This window comes from Fundulus heteroclitus, chromosome 23 (assembly GCF_011125445.2).
Source record: "Fundulus heteroclitus isolate FHET01 chromosome 23, MU-UCD_Fhet_4.1, whole genome shotgun sequence".
Lineage (NCBI taxonomy): Eukaryota > Metazoa > Chordata > Actinopteri > Cyprinodontiformes > Fundulidae > Fundulus > Fundulus heteroclitus.
In genome coordinates, this window is record NC_046383.1 from 28,030,949 (window position 1) to 28,048,749 (window position 17,801).

The 17,801-nt window shown below is 40.9% G+C and overlaps 1 protein-coding gene across 7 annotated transcripts in view; it reads left to right on the forward strand.

The window, feature by feature from the left end:
• The window catches only part of ablim3 (actin binding LIM protein family, member 3), a 71,742-nt gene that overhangs the window by 20,831 nt on the left and 33,110 nt on the right, over window positions 1-17,801 (forward strand). For all 7 annotated transcript variants that reach the window (XM_036127420.1, XM_012851782.3, XM_036127421.1 and 4 more), the window contains exons 2-3: window positions 392-526; window positions 15,577-15,760. In XM_036127420.1, the coding sequence (XP_035983313.1) occupies window positions 392-526; window positions 15,577-15,760 (319 nt within the window). The remainder of the gene's footprint in view (window positions 1-391; window positions 527-15,576; window positions 15,761-17,801) is intronic.

Sequence of the window (17,801 nt, forward strand, 5' to 3'; positions counted from 1 at the left end):
CCATGGTCTTTGTGACTACTTTCTCTCTAATGTTCTCTCAAATAAAACCCTGAGGCTTTCACAGAACAGCTGTAAATATATTGAAACTAAATTACAAACCGGTTAATTTTATTGACCAATTACGGGATTTCTGAAGTCCTTTGACTGCAATGACTTTCATTTGTCGGTTTCCCGTTGATCCAGTAGCTGGCCTAGTTTACATCAAGTGGACTCACAATGCTTGTTCAAAACACACATAAGATGACATTTTAACTTATATCTCACTCTCAAAGTTTAGGATGGCATGAAATCGAGCTAAGATGACGAACCAAACCCGCACTAGTACAGTGTAATAAAATCTGCTCTGATTCTTTGGGATGCTACATTTAAGATGTTTTTTTATGTTCCCCAGCTCATCAGCAGGTCTCGACACGCAGTGAGCGGGGCTCTGAACCAATCCGGTGCCAGCGGTGTCGAGAAGTGTGCAAAGGGGAAGTGGTTCGGGTCCAAGACACTCACTTTCACGTCAAGTGCTTCACCTGCACCGGTAAGAAATGGATACTTTAAATACCACAACGCAGCACAATGATTATTAAAGCAGAAAAAAAATAATGTTTGTAGTGATTGTTCAAATTGTTTCACACAGTGCCCTCACTTAGAAGCAATAAATATCCCTTTAAGCAGCATTTTATTAGACAGCGGTTTTATTTTCTGTTCAGAGACAACATGTTTTTCTTTGGCCACATCAAACGCACGCATACTTTGACAGACGCACAGTAAGCACTCCTACTCCTAGGGAACATGCTGGGTGCTGCTATTAGCCCACAGCGGGGGGTTGAAATATATCAGAGAGTCCTTGTAGAGCAGACCGGCTCCTGGTAAGATAGCTGGTTCTTGTCCAGGCCACCTGGAGAGGCTTTACCTTTGCTTGTACACATTGGCTTAATGGCACATATGTAACTGGATTTGCAACGCTGCTCTCCAAGCTGATGCAGGTGATCTGGAATAGATACAGTAGTGACATAACCGGACATCCGATTACAGAACGGCTACTCCTGTCCTGTGCAAGACAAAGCCTATGTAGCTGTCATTGTGCAGCTACATTTAGAGTTTAAGGAAATCACTTAGAGGCAACTCCAGCGTTTTGTGAAATGTTTACTTGACAGGAATGATCATGAGATGATCGAGGCATATTTAGTCTCGAGCAAAAATGTCACCGTTTCATAGTTTTAAAAGGTGGGGAAAAAGTCAAGTAAGTACTTAAAAATCTACAACATGACAAAAGCAATTGTGTAACAATAGTATTGCAGCCAAAATAGTTTAGTTATATTATTGATTATTATTGCTTTAATAATTATTATTTATCATAGGAGATCTATTTTGCGTTCAGCGTGAGCGCACCTTAAGAGAGTTCCATTTGTTTAATAGCCATTTATTGTAGATATCCATACATAAAAGTTGAACTTTTTGTAGTTTTGTTAATAGATTTCTTGGTTGAATGTTTTGTTTTTATTTAAGGGGAAAGTTTCTCTTTGACGGCATTTCACACTAGAGGAAACTGATATCGTATTAGGGCAGCAGTTTCTTTTTTTTTTTTTTTTTTTTTTACAAAATGCTCTGTTTTGACTTTTTTTTTTTCTTATTTTTGGCATGGGCCAAAAAAAAAAAAAAAGTAAGACTTTAAAGTTTAAAAAATATTTGACGGTAAAGTATTAGTGTACATTAGGAATGGAGAAGGGGGACGGCTGTTTGTCATGCAGATGTACAGCTTGGTGAAACTGTGCTGACTATCATACAAAGATGTAGCTTCACAAAAAAAAATAAAAATAACAAAGAGCACCAGACAGGCAGCACTTTTCTAATATTGTAAAAGTAAACCATTGTGACAAGAAATGCATTCACATGCTTTTTTGAAGAAAATGAAGGGAAATGCATTTTTTAGGTTTTGTTGAAAAAAAAAACAAAAAAACAACAACAGCATACATAAAATAGCAAGAAAGTAAGAATTTAATTGCACATAACTGGATAGTATTTCCTATGGTGGGCACAAGCAAATTATGTTGTACCAACATTTTAGGGTAAAAAATACAGCATTTTCAGATCATTATAGCCTTTATAGTGTCTATTAGCATGTTTGCATTCAATCAAGTTTTTGCAAGCAGATTGAGGCATTTTACTGGTCAGTCTTTTTAAAGCATAATAGTAAGAGCTGGACAGTAACAGCATTGTCCTGCCCTCGTATGTTCTGTGGTTCATGAAGTCACAAAGGCCTATTCATCGGAGGCTTGTTGTTTATTTCTCCCTCTTTTCTATCTGTTCCACACACCAAAAAAAAAAACATGTGAGCTCCGCGTGACAACACACGCATTTGAACTCGTGTATCCAAGTGTGCGCGTTCATACGTGTGTACACGCTCTCTGTGGCTGTGAGAGGTTGCTGTGGTAACCATTTGAAGCGACACCTGGGCCCTGGTTGGTGGATATTCTCAGTATCTCTAAGGTGCCATTAACCAATCGGAAAGCTTTATTTTGTACCCCCGGAGAAGAAAGGGGGAGCGCCAAAACTGGAGGGATGTGGGGGGGTGGGGGGGACTCAGACATTACATCACCAGTATACCATAGTCTAATATTCTGTTTTTCAGATTATTAGTAGTTGTGCTGCCTCAGACAACTGACTGGGTATTTTAGATCAGTAAAGCCATCAGACAGCTCCCCTGTCGTGCTCCAGAGGCAACGATCGCGTGCTGTAGTGCAGCCAGAATCTGCCACGTCCTCTGCCGTAATTTCCCCTCTGGCAGGGGCTCCTGCACAGGCAGCAGTTTTCTATGGCTTCCATTGTTAAGCAGGTGAAAGCCTGTCACACACAAACATGTTGCACAGTTTCTTTGAAGTTCAGGAAGTTTGTTTATTCCCTGATGTATGGCCTTGTTTTGTCAAATTTCGATTGGTTCCTTCCAGGTTTTCTATGTGAATGATGGAACCTTTTTTTCTAGTCAACCCCCCCCCCCCCCCCCCACACACACACACCACCACCATTTCTCTGTAGCTAATTTACTAAATATTTGTCCTCTTTTTTTTTTTTTTTGCCCTTTTCTGCCAATTGTCAATACTTGCATGGATTACGATTGGATTTAAGAACGTATTATGGGATCGGGTGATATCAGTATGTGGCATGTGTGATCAGGAAACTAATGGCTAAACTCTGCCAGATGCGAGGGATGTAGAATGTAAATGTGTCCGAATTTTGTGGTTCATTCTGTACTTTTGCAAAGCTTTGAGCTCGTCCTAATACAAATTTTAGCCAAGTATGAATTCTCTTTTAGAGCTACAGAATAAAAGGTAAAAGAAAAACAGTAATAAAAGCATTATTTTTCTGCCATTAAGGCTCATAAAATATTTCTATTAGGAGCAGAGTGAGCGACCTCACTCTGTGTGTGAGAGAGAGAGAGAGAGAGAGAGAGAGAGAGAGAGAGAGCAGGCGCCAAAAAGCAGGAATTTACCATTTGATAATGAGACAAAATTATTATAGATTAGGCATTCTAAAGCATCTTTAACAAATTATCTGAAACCAGGGGCAGCAAATTAAACATGACACAAAGTCTTATTTTCCCTTTGCAATCTGATCTTTCCTTTTGTTCTTCATACTGTACTTTTTTTTTTTTTTTTACAGACGAGGCGGACTTTGCCACCCTGAAAAAGCGAAAAAAATCCGTGCTCATTGTGTCTTAAACTGGTAGACACTTTCCATAGACGCTTCCAACGCACATTCTCACAGTGTAACAAGACAAACACCCATGGCATCCATAGTTTTATCCTCCTTCTATGAAGCCATGTCATTGTCCACCAGCCACATGATCATAATCCCTCTGTTATGCATCAGTCACCGCAGGAGCATTTCGCCAATCACGTGCATTTAACCTCATTGAACCCATTACTTTGTAGCTGATTATAGCACAGAGAGGCGGCCGGTGCAATCAGCTCAAGAAAGTAAGTGTGGTAGCCAGCTCATATCGAAGGATGCATCCGCTACCAAACAAAGGGAAGGCAGTGGGGGTGTATATGTGGATGATGTAGATCCCGCAACTGTGAGTGTAGCAGCGGGCTCTGGAGTATGGACAGTGTGGTGTTGTATTACAAGCGTGTTGGCTGACTCGTGCATAGTGCTCCAATGACATAGTGACCACATTTCAGCCCGCCTTCAAAGCATAATTGGCACTCTTGGATTCCAGCGAACACAGCGGGTCCTGGTTTTTGGCCATGAGCGCGGAGCTTGCTCGCACATAAATCTCATCGCAACAGATAAAATAGGTGTACGTTTGCTTTGTTGTGGCCTGCTGGGGGGAAAAAAAAAGAAAAGGTGGAAAGAAAGAGGCAGAGACACGGGAAACACTACTTTGTTTGCACATAAACTGGAAGCCTGCTCCATTTAGCCGTTTGTTGATAAAGGATGGAAAGATAAATTATTTATTTTCTGAAAACGTGCAATAGGGAATTGTAGATTTACATACAGGTTGGAGAATGCTCCATTTCTCACAACCGCTCACATAAAATCGTTATTTTTTTAACACTTTCTCTACATACTTTTTCTTTTTTTAGTCTGTCAAGTCTCTCCTCGGATGCATTAGCCCCCCCGCCTTTTGACCTGCCTGTTTTTGCCGTTAGCCTGCTTTAATGTACTACTTTCGCTCTCTTCTGGAAAAAAAAACAACAACAACAAAAAAACACACAGGAGTAACAAAACTATGGGAGAATAAAGATAAAATAACGGAGAAGCAGACAGAGAGGCACAGGAGAGAAGAAAACATGGGGGGTTACTGGGAAGGGGAGCTTCCTGTAGCTATAGCAACCGCTGGTGCACTGGTCCAATCAGCAGCAGCGAAGCGTCGTTGCTAGGGAGAGATTCCGGCAGAGGGGGGAAAGGGAGCGCGACTGGAAGCGGCTCCTTTCCCCGACGACTCCCTTGGATTGGGTAGAGATGACAGGGATTATTTCTCTGCTCGTTGTCTCCCAGGCGTCCCCCCGTCCACAAAGGTTTTTTTTTTTTTTTTTTTTTTGCACGCCGAAGTCCTACAAATTGCCTGGAGGTGTGCGTTTGCGTCTATTACGCAGAGATCAGTTGGAGGAGCTTGGGTGAGAGAGTCTGGCTCGTGGAGAAAGTGATTTCTGAATAACAGAGGCAATTATAATGTGGCAATCCCCTGTTGTGTTAGACAAACAAATGCATTCCTTTTCTCTAAATGGCTTGCGCGCAGCAAGTGAAAGCATCATCGTTGCCTTTTTTTTTTTTTTTCAAAAACACCCGGCTCCAGCAGTGGGGTTATCTCTGTTTTCCCCTCAGCCGACTATCTTATCAGCCCTATGAAGGTTAAACGCTGAAGGCCTCGACAGCAAGCGTGGTTTGCTCATAGGAGGTTACTCCACAGGGCAACCATCTGTCTCCAGCGATCATAGCTGCCAAATAAATGGGGGAAAGCTGCCTGTTATCCATAATTTTTTTTTTTTAAGTTTGTAGCTAAATTTCACTTAAAATTTCAGTTTGACAACCACTCTCTGTTCCACTAATTGTTGTGTTTGTAGCCATTCTAGCCTATTTGAATGCCAGTTTTTTTTTTACATTGTAAATCCTTTAACGATATCTAAAAGTAACAGGCTTGTTCCTTTAAACCTTTATCTTTATCTCCATTGCTAGATAAAGTGCATCAATATTAATGGTCCTGTAAGATTTTCACATTTTGGTGCAATCCCAGATTTCAGTGTATTCTGCTGGCAACAGAAAGTATTGAGTTGTTGTGATGGATGTGGAATCCTGGGCCACATTCTGTTCTGGCGGCCTTCTCACACACATTTCTCTCATGCTTGTAGGTTCTTTTTGGCTCATAGTTCACTTCAAGGTTTTTTTAGGCCTTCTCCATATTAAAATAGAGTTTTCCAAAACTATCTTTGTTTTCGTGCAAAAAAAAGTTCCTCATAAGCAAGGTATCTTTTACACAAATGTCTTCATCCATACAACAAAATTACCCCAAATATTGTTTTCAATATGCCAGGTCTGTACGTAGCAATAGAACTCAGTCGCTAAAGTGCACACACTAAAATCATGCTGCTGCACCTGCTGCTCGTGGTCCGGGGTTAGGTCTGGGTTCTCTGTTTTCTGAGTTGCATGTCGGTCATCTACACAAACTAGTCACTGTGCTACGGGCTTTTTGGTGGCGGAGCTGCAGAAAATATTGAATTACAATCATCAGAGCAATTTAATTCTGTCCAATATCGTGGGTGCTGAGAACTGCTCAGTTGCACTATTTGGTAGGCTGGAAAACGTTAGGTGGCATGCAGTCACACTCTCAATATGTTTGGCCCATTGATTGCACTTTCCCTGCCTTTTATGGATATCTGATGTAGATTGCCATCCATCCATCCATCCATCCATCCATCCATCCATCCATCCATCCATCCATCCATCCATCCATCCATCCATCCATCCATCCATCCATCCATCCATCCATCCATCCATCCATCCAGCCTTTACAACACAGCTGACTCACACAGTATATGCCCTACAAACTTTAGCAAACTGAAATAATCCAATTTAATATATTAATTGTTCTTTCAACTTAATTTTCTATCTAAATCACAAAAATTCATCCATCCATCCATCCATCCATCCATCCATCCATCCATCCATCCATCCATCCATCCATCCATCCATCCAGCCTTTACAACACAGCTGACTCACACAGTATATGCCCTACAAACTTTAGCAAACTGAAATAATCCAATTTAATATATTAATTGTTCTTTCAACTTAATTTTCTATCTAAATCACAAAAATTCATCCATCCATCCATCCATCCATCCATCCATCCATCCATCCATCCATCCATCGTCTTTTGCTTATTTGAGATCGGGATCCGGACCCAACAGAACCAGAAGGGGAACCCTGACATCACTCCTGGACCTGTTGCATCCACAATCCAGACAACGTGTGTTCTAAATCTTTATGAACAAAATCCTAAAGCTCAAGAGGAGTGCTGTAGATATTGTGATGGTGGAAAAGAGCGAAGGAAATGTGGGTTAAATGTAGTCAGCATCATGTTCAACATGTTCAATAATAATTTCACAATGTAATGCTTTCCTAATATCATGCAACTCTATATGTGACTTTAGAAACTTGGAACAGCGATAGGAACCAAAGTTAGGCAAGTTTCCGTCCCTGTCAACCTCATTAACTCGCCAACCCTTTTTAACCGAACGGCCAACACTGCAAAAAAAAAAGAAAAGACAAATTGTGCTGTAAAGTTCAGCAAGTTTGCATGCATTCTGTCCTCAACGAGCAACTACAGTTGGGCTGTGGATTTTTTTTCTTTCTCTGTTCTCCCTAGCTGTGACCACTTCTTCACCCCACAGCTTGGCACAACTTGAGCAAACACGTTATTTACTCTTGAAGTGTTTCCTCCTGTCACCGAGGCTAGGATGCGGGGCACAGAAAGAGGTTGCATGAGCGTCGGCCTTTGTAGCACAAATGCGGAGGTGAATAGGCGAGTGCTTTCTCCTCTGTAACTTGCCGACACCCCCCAGCTGCGTAGGCTGCACGGCCCTTTAATGAATTGTTTCAGGTTGTCTGTCTTACGCTGATCAAAAGCTTCGGGAAGTAAGCGTATTCCCCGGAGCTTCATCACGGCGAGAATAGAGGGCAGGGTTTCCTTTATGGGCCGTTAAAAAGCATGTCCATTAAGTGTCGCACAGAGAGTTGAGGAGGCTCGAGGAAAGAGGGGTGCCGCTAAAAGGTTGCATTGAGCTGCAGCCTTGCATTGGCGCGGATAGAGAGATACCTTGTGTTCAGAGCCTCAAAGGTTTTGGAAGCTGTCTTGAAACGGAAAAAAAAAGACAGAAAGAGAAGGGGAGGGCAGTGACCGGAGGTGTGGGACTATTTTGGGGTTCCGGCCCGGGCCGACTTAGAGAGGAGAATTTTAATTGCGTCTGTTGGCTGGAGATAAATACCCAATCAGGCGGACCCCCTGTGGATGCCTAATCAGCGTGGTTCTAATGACCACGGCCATGTACGTGCTAACTTCTAATCAGCAGATTTATGATCTCTAGGTTGTAACTTCCTGGACTGCCACAAACAAAAAAAAAAGAGCAATTTAGATTAAATTAGCTCTTTGATGTAGTCTAGTTCTGCAAAGCTGTATAAAAACAAGAAGAGAAAATCCCACTTTTCCCATTGCAGTGACGCATATTTATGGAAGACTCCTAAATCATGATGCTCTGACAGCGGCTTTGATGGCCATTCCTTAAGTAGCCAGAGGGTAAATAATATTAACGAGACGATAATAAAGATCTGACTGGCTCTAATACGGGCTGCTGTTTTTACGGGGCGCTGTCCACGGCATGTGGTGCCGGTTGTGTGGTTGTAACCAAACCCTTTCTTCAAGGAGCCAGGCAAACCCACAGCCCTGCAGCAGCAAGGAACGCCAGACCCAGTGCCTGTTCCAGCCGCAGATGCTGGAGGGATACATATTAGAACCTCCGCTTGACGGTTATGAATGAAGTCAGAGAATGTCAAAAGAAAAGGGCTTTTCAAAATGGGGAGGCCCTTCTAGAGAGCTTTAGTAAAACTATGATGCTTTTCAGAAGATGTAAAAGTTGTATGTAAAGCACATCTGGCTCACACAGCATATGCCCCACAAACCTGTGCACCATCTAATTATCTACTGTGGTGTAATTATTTGTCTTTCAGCTTAATTTTCCAGCACAATCTCCGAAATCCATCCATCCATCCATCCCAACAACCATCCATCCACCCATCCACCCATCTATCCATCCATCCACCCATCTATCCATCCATCCATCCATCCATAGCTCCACCCTGTTAGAATCAGTTGTCTTGACCAGACTCCACCAGAAGGAGTCTATCAACCCATTTTTCTTTTCCTGTTTTTTTTTTCCATCCAATGTGTGTTTATTTTGGGTCTTACATATGTAAGAACGTGTTGGAGGTTCTTCCGTTCTAAGCTGTAATGCATAGAACAAAGTCCGCCTGTGCAGATTCTCAGTTGTCCGGGTCATCGCAACGGCAAACAGGCTTAAATCGGAGGCGACCGGAACGAACTGAGAGAAAGCCCGGTGGGCCTCTGATTTGAGCCTGTTTGCTATAGAATAACGCATTTCTCTAATCTGGAAGGACAAGCTAAACCTTTCTCCTCAACTTTAATTATACCTCAGGGAGTTTATTTTTTATAGCTATCATTATTTGTTACTTTGATTATATGTAAGTCACATTACATCATGGTACGTGTCCACATGAAACAAAATAAATACGCACAAGAGAAGATAATAGATGAATTAGTGACACGACTGAACACAGACTAATTTGTTCTTTTATATGGTGTCTTGTTTGAGTGTTGTAGACTTACAGCAACTTCATAGCAGAGGAGAGCAGAAAGTTACTGCCGTCGCATCGGGCGAGTTGTCGTCAGCCTGTATGCGCTCAGCCAGACTCCTCTGTGCTTTGAACCACTCTTACATTATTTAAAAGACACAAGCTTCCAGGTAGTCATGTAAAAAAACAAATGTGCTGTTCCTCTTCCAAAAGAAATAAAATGGTTGGGTTATATAAAAAAATAAATATAAAAAGGGATATAGCAATGAAAAAAAGTCCAATACATTATATTTAAAAATCACTGTGCCCTGCAGTCATACATTTGCTGAAAAAAACAAACACCAAATACATGAGAGGTTTATAGTACCACAAATTGTCTGCTGCGTATTCTTTATTTGGTTTTCAATTTCAGAGTAATGACTTTTTTTAATGTAAGGCTGTTATATTTAACATAAAGATTTACATCGACAACACAGAATAGCATTTCTGCATTGGTGACGTTTTTTTTTTTTTTTCCATTCCAGTTCAGGAGAGCTGTACCTGCTGAGAATCATGCTGGCCTCGGCCGGCGCTGTATTAGTGTGGGCAGAGGCGGGATGAGAATGGGTCACTGGAGTTGTCCCAGTATGACTGGCTCACCAGATGGGTCACCAGGAGGGATATAATGCCCCCTTCAGACTTTGGTCATTCCTGTTTCTGGCTGCTGCTTTATTGGTCATTCCTGTTTCTGGCTGCTGCTTTAACAGACTGGAGCAATGCAAAAAAAAAAAAAAAAAAAAAAAAATAGTAATTCTAACACAGTTTCTCAATTCTTGGAGTCTTGTTGTCTCAAGATAATGAGATGGCAATGCAAATGTTGCAACAAAAACTAGCCTGAGACCAATGAAGGTCTAATGGCAACAAATGAGCTCGAGTCATTTAATCTTGATTCGGTAATGAAAGGAAATTGTTACCACATTACTTTGATAAAATGAGTTGGAGATCTATTCTGGAAATAATATGACAATATGCAATTACTGTTTTTTTTTGCTTGTATAAATGTAACTGTTTTCACAGCAAAATAAGGTGGAGGTCTCAATTTCTTGACATAATTAGATGAATAAGCTCTCACTTCATGAGAAAATGCTGCCTTGACAAATTTAGATGATTTATCATATAAAAAATAAATTCTACTGAAATAGGAAATATTATTATTATAAGCTAATGAAACTTTTATTGCAACAAAAAGGAGCTCGATGTCACTGAACGTGTAACGGTAAGAAAATTGTGAATAATCAAATCTGTTGCATATTATCAGTTATATTGAGTCAATAATGTTGCATCACCTCAAAACAAAGAGGTTATGTGCGTGCAGCCGCTGCATGGAGGCCTTAGCTCTCGACGCGGCTGACCCAGGTTTGACTCTGGCCTGCTGTCCTATGGGGCATGGCTTCCCCCTCTCTCAGTCGCCTTTTCCTGTCAGCCTACTTCCAATAAAAGGACCTCCATTGCAACAAAAAAATCCCAAAAAAGCAATATGTGTTATTAACAAAAAACAACAACAACAACACAGGGAAAATAAGAATCAAAGAAAAATGAGAGATAAGTGACTGTGAATGAATGCTGGATGCATGAATGCATTCGTGAGTGTGAATGTGGCTCTAGTGGAAAGTGCTTTGAGTGGTCAATAGGTCCAGGAAAGCACTGTAAAATTCAGTCCATTTAAAATGAATTAGCGCTTTTCACGTCTCACAGCTCATAATAACCTCGTGGATAGTGGGAACTACTCATACACACCATGGCAAGCACAGCTTTTGTGGGTCTAGCGACGCTGATTGAGCCAAAGATCCCTAGTTCACATCTAGCTCAAAATAAAAGGACAATTGAGAGAGTTCACGGCTGGATTTAGTTCTTAAACAGTCCCAGAGATGCTGTTTCTGTCATTCATGAGAACCAACAGACACCTGCTGCTGTTTGCATGTCGCTGCTGTTGGCTGTTGCCCTTGAGCTGAGCCACTTGTAGGCAACTGCAATACCATAAAAAAAGTTCTCCACTGCATCTTCTCTGATTTATGCCGACTGAGAAAGATACAACCCTGTTATACGACTGAAAATCTGACTGATACGTGTACCTACACCTACATGGCAGAAAACTGCATGACTTAAGAGATCCCTTTGAGACTGAATTACTTTTATTCGGTGATCGGCCAGAATCTGGGGCGAAGGAGGGAGGGGTAGTGAAATTTAGCAATTTAGTTCAAACATTTATTTTTTTGGATGGTAGTTAAAAAAAAGTGCAATGAGAGTTTGTAGAAAAGTCTGTTTTTCCAAGTCTGTCAGTACCTTCTATATATATATATATATATATATATATATATATATATAATATCTATATATACTATATATATATCTATATATCTATCTATCTATCTATAGTAGTATTATATCTATATAGTGTGTATATATATATGATAGTGTGTGTATATATATATATATATATATATATATATATCATTAATCTATCTATATATAGTGTTATTATATATATAGTGTATATATATTATATATATTATATATATATATATATATATATAGTGTGTAGTATATTATATATATATATTATATATATCTATATATATATATATCTATTATATATTATATATACACACAGATAGACAGACAGACAGACAGACAGACAGACAGACAGATAGATAGATAGATAGATAGATAGATAGATAGATATAAAGAGATTAAGAGATTGTTCTAGCTTCTAATCAGAGACAAGACTTTGGCCTTTGCCGCCTCTGATTCAGCCCCAGCCCCTTTAAATGTGCCGCCCACCATCAGTCAGACCGGGACACAGCTGTCTCTAGGGTAACCGTGGAAGGTTTACAACCTCCTGGCAACCGAGCAGAGGGGATGTCCCTTCCGATGCATCCAGCCAATCATCCGTTTAGAAGGAGACAGGGTGATTAGCCAACAGGTGAGCCCTCCATTCAGCTCCTCCAATCCAAATTGAACAGGTTGAGACAGCCAGATGGGATTTGGCCGGGCCTCCGTATGCTAATGCCGTCAATGCATTATGCTAATTGAGCTTATGCTACCCATTTCAAAACCAATTTGGGGGTAAATTGAAAATCCAATTGTTTTGAGAGACCGAGGAGAGAGTAAGTAAAGAGAGGACAAGATAACAGAATGAAAAGTAGCACTCTCTATGCCAGATGTCTTCTCAGGACGCAACAGATTGTGAAGAGCTTTATAGATGTGGAAATATTTACGCACTCATACCATTTCCTGGGAAGCCTATGATTTTGGTTCTTGGTGAGAGCCTTAGTTGGTCTGGCTCCAGATGCCGCGCAGGCACTTTTTTGAAGCTATGTGCCATTGTTCAGTGGTTTTGGAAATGTGGTCGCCGCATGCACACGCATACATTTTTATAGACTGATTCAGCTCTGCTCCTCCGCACACTTCTTCTCAATCATAGTCCTCTGCATTTCTGTAGCTACCGTTCCTCAATCTGAAGACTGGTTAGAAAAAAAGGGTACCTCGCTCGGTACCTTGTGTCCCTTTTTATCATCCCGACCCTGCATCTGCGCGGTCCCATCTAATCACAGACGGATTTATGTGTTTCTGTTCTCTTGAGAGAGATGAAACTGTTTTGTTTTTAAGCAAGTGCCCCACTGATCTTTTATTACACCATTAAGCCAATATGATCCACTCAAAGAGTTTAAGATTAAATGCAACCCCTTTGAAGGTTTTATGTGCGTGCGTGTGTGTGTGTTTGTGTGTGTGTGTGTGAGAGAGAAATCTCTGCCTGCTAACAGCCACTAAAAAACAGCTGGCTCTTAGGGAGTGAATGCTACAGCCACTCCGTTCTCCACAACATCTGGGTGCTGCCATGAAGTGGGAGTGAGTATAAGTTAGTCTTTATAAATCATTTTACCATTTAATATTGTTACTTTAAAAGCCCATTCAGTTGAATCAGGTTTATATTTACACAAGAAGCGGAAATTGGTTATCATGATGTGGGCTCTGATGTCAGAATATTGAAAGATATAGATAAAACCACAGATAATCTGGATAAAAAATATACAATGGAAATACAGTGCAGGTCATTTGGCTATGGCTATCTAGGGTCAAAACTAAAATCTGTGACACATTTCTAACCTACAGATATTTTGTTTTCTATTTTTCCAACCCAGGACTCCCAAACATGAAAAAGTCGAAGTAAAAGAGGGATCAAAGTGTGGGCATGCCAACAACATCAAATGTTTATTGATCTTTAAGAGCAAATCTTCTCTATTCTCTCTGGATGGACTATTCCCTACATGACTTTTTGTCGCACATAAATTGTTGTTAAACATGCTATCCTTACTTGTATGCTATAGTTTCATTTATTAAGGATGTCCAATTGTATGAATTATTTTAATAAATGTTTGAACTGATTATTATCATTTGCCTACTAGCTGCTTATCCTTATAACATTTAGAAGTGAAACAATAACTACATAAAGTCTGTGCTTTTTCTATCATGGGTTGCTCTATTCAAAAGGAAAGTATGTGTATAAATCAGAAAAAAGGAAAATATAATGCAATCTAAGACTAACCCATTTTAGGTCTTTCTCTCTCACAGCTTGAATGAAGTCCAGACTTGTCTTGAAATGTTGCACAAAAAGGAGTTTCTTGAAACTCTTTCCATGACTTTTTGAAATACTGCACAGAGGTTAACCATAGCTAACCTTGGGTCTTCTTTGCCTATAGCAGTCATACTGAAGAACGTTGTCAGCACAACCTAGCAGCACTTGCATATGATTTATATACACTAGGTTTTTGACTTTCCGACCAGTTGCCAACCAGTTTGGGGGGGGGGGGGGGTGTTTCTAGCAATGGTAGCAGTACAATGTTGCATAGGTTCCATACCAGGTCATCTTTTACTAATAAGATCGATTTGGGATCTGGAAAGTTTGGAAGCTTTTTAAATTAGTTAACCTTTTTGTGTCTTTTCATGAGCATTTTGTTTTCTATACGTACGATTTTTTCACTGCTGCTCTCCATCAGTTTCATTTCTGGTTGTTTTAAAGCTTGGCCCCCAGGACCCAATATTCTACGTCCTTTAGACATGCCGGATTGCATTTCCTCAGCTTGGCATTAAGTGCGGCAGATCCATCACTGATTCCTTTAAATCAGGTGTGTGGCAGCAGGGCAACACCTAGGATTTAGAACCATATCAGTAGATAGCAAATAAAAGAAAAAAACATCTCTAAAATCTCAAAAGTCATGTTTTTATTTATTTTTGTCATGGGCAGCATTGTGGCAAGATGCCCAATGCCGCAGTGATTAATGCTTTCTGTTTGTGAGTTAATTGTTCGAACATTTAAATGCTAATTTGCATTAAACTAACCAATTGTTGGTTAAATATTATTGATTTTTTTTAATCCCAAACATATTGAACCATTCTTTATCACTTTCTTTCCACTATTTTGACAGGAGTAGTCTGTGGGCGTGCCAACTGAACCACTGAACCAGCAGAGCTGTTCCATGAGGTTCCAAGCTGCATGATAATTGTAGCTGTGAGATAATTATAGGGCCACTGCAAGGTCACACCTATAATTCCCAAGTCCAAGACAAAATCCTCAAATCACTGAGACAAAGTGATGGTTTTTATTTTTATTATTATTTCAAACAGATACATCCAGCCTCATTCACACCAGTGCTGTGTTTTTCTTCGGGGTGGTAAACCGCACTTGTGGTGAAAATGATACCGGCAAACACTAATCTGTGAAAATGCCTCCGAGCTGTACAGTCACACCCACTTGAAGACGCTCTCAGTTTCAAAGCAAAGGAATCTTAACTCATATTGTCGGCTCTGAATATCTAATGTAATATATGCACACATTGAACTGAGCGTTCACCCTTCGTGTCCCCGGTGTTTTCTTTGTTTTTTCTCAGCGGCGTTCAACGCGTTTCCAGTCGATGTTTACTGTTCCTTGCGTCGTTCTGAACCCAAATTACTTTCCCACTGATTATATCATTATTTTCCCATCAGAACAAATTGGCTCATTGCTCCCTGGAATGGAATAACTTCCTTAGCAGCCAGGTGTAAAGATAAGCACGCACACAGGACCGAAGGCATCAGACAAACAGTGGAATGCTAAAAATAGAACAGCTCATTTCCATATTTCTCCCTGTGTTTTCTGCAGCTTTGGGTGTCTGACTGTCTCTCGACTCTTCTCCCCCTCCTCAGTGTGTAACTGTGACCTGGCACGATCTGGCTTCTTCCAGAAGAAGGGCGAGTACATTTGCACGGCCGACTACCAGCGGCTGTACGGCACGCGCTGCGACCGCTGCGACAGCTTCATCACAGGCGAGGTGGTCTCCGCTCTGGGACGCACGTACCACCCCAAGTGCTTCGTCTGCAGCATCTGCAGGTATGCAGGTCACCGTTCACCGCACACCCAAATCAGACATGCCCTCCCGTTTAAAGGGCCTAATACCTTGGCTGATTAAGAGAAACTTTATTTCTGAACTGCTGGAGCTATTATTCTGAGCCTGAATGATTTTTTTCTCTCACATTTTCCACTGAGTTAGGTTTTTTTTTTATGTGTTGGGCTGACATTCAGCAAGGGGGCACCGCACATTCTGTTACACTGTGTCGTCTATAAAGTAATTAAACTCATAATCCCACACATCTATAATTGGAGCTCCTTGGTCAAGACAATAAAAATGTATAAAACCTTACACAATTTTATTAATTAATCTCAAAACATTTCAAGTAATTGGGGGGGGGGGGGGGGGGGGGGGGGAAGTAACCCAGGAAGAACAACCTAGAAATACAGCGTTTAGATCCAAATCTAACTTTATTTGTAACTTTGTTTGATCGTTTGGCCCCGACACATTTGTAAGTTTAAAAAAATGTCCAAGATACAAAAGTCTATGGTTAATGTTGGAGACTTACTTTGTCCCTTTGTTTTGCTCCATCCGTCTTCCCATCAACTCTGTCCAGTTTCCCTCTCCCTCCTGAAGGAGAAGCGTAGCCACAGTATGATTCTGTCACCACCATGTTTCAAAGTTTGGATGAGGGGTTATGGGTGATGTGCATTGTGATTATTTTTTTTTATATCACACTAAGTGCTTTGCATTAAAGAGGACCAAAAATACAACTTTAGTCTCATCTGACCAGAGCGCCTTCCTGCACATGTCTGCTCTGGGCCCAGCATGGCTAATGGCAAACCTTAAACAAACTCCTATTGCTTTCTCAGAGCAGTTGCTTTCTTCCTGCCACTCCGCCATAAAGATGAGGTTTATGTGCTTTTCCCACGTGAGCTGTGGATCTCTGAAACTCCTCCAGAGTTACCAAGAACCACTTGGCTGCTTCCTGGTCTTTCAGATTAGTAGGAAAAGCATGTTTGGTTGGTTTGCAGGTGTGCTGTACTCTATATTTCATATGATGGCCTGTGCCCCGTGAGACGTTCAGAGTCAGGGACTTTGTTTTCACGTTTAAGGGCACTGGGGGAAAAATGAACACTACAGAATTCAGCCTTTTTATTTTTAAAAGATTGTTTTCTCACCCTGCAGAATGAAACACGCGTGTGTCTGATGGTCTATCCCGTAGCACCTACATATAACATGCCTAGCCGTTTGTGATTGTAACACGAAACAGTGTGAGAAAAGTAGATGATATGAATACGTTTTCAAGATTGTTTAAGGGGGTAGTGAAAAGGTGCATCATGTGCTCATCACTTGCCTTCTTTGGAGTTCACTGTCTGTTCTGTGGACGTTCATCATCTCCCTGAGTGATTATAGCCTGATTGAAGAACAGGGAACATATTATTGAGGCATTGAATAAGAACTGTTTTTTTTCCCTTCTGCCATGAGTCAGTGTCTTTATCTGTTTTTTTCCTTAAATCTCATGACCACCAAGTCCTTTTGGAAATCAGGCAGTAACCACAGGATGACTAATTTTGGAGGATATAATCATTAAAGTAGGCTGTTTTATAAATATCTAATTCTATCTAACGAGGAGATGTAGAAAGTAGGTTATTTTTCTTTATTTTTTTTACACGATTCAGATCAAATCAGTTGTTTCGTGCAGTTAGATGAACCCAAAACAAGACAACTCCGTCCTCTCTTTGCCAATCACGTTCACACGCAGCGTCCCCTTCCAACAAACGGTCATCACCAGGCTCGGGGGCCGCGTGCCATTTCACATAAACGTCCATTAAAGGTTGGGTCAGCGCGGACGCACAGCTGCCTGTCTTTCTAAAACCCCCGTGCACCTCAAACCTTCTCCGTCTGCTTTGAAGTGTAATACGTCTTGGACGAGGTGATCTTCAGTTTCCTCCCTCCAGGCGTGTTTTGTTTTTTTCTCTTGTCTGGGATCTGTTTGACATTGGCGCTCAAGCCCGCCAGCTGTGGTCAGAAGAGAGAGGAGGAAAAAAAAAAAAAAAGGACAATCCAACACCAAGAGAC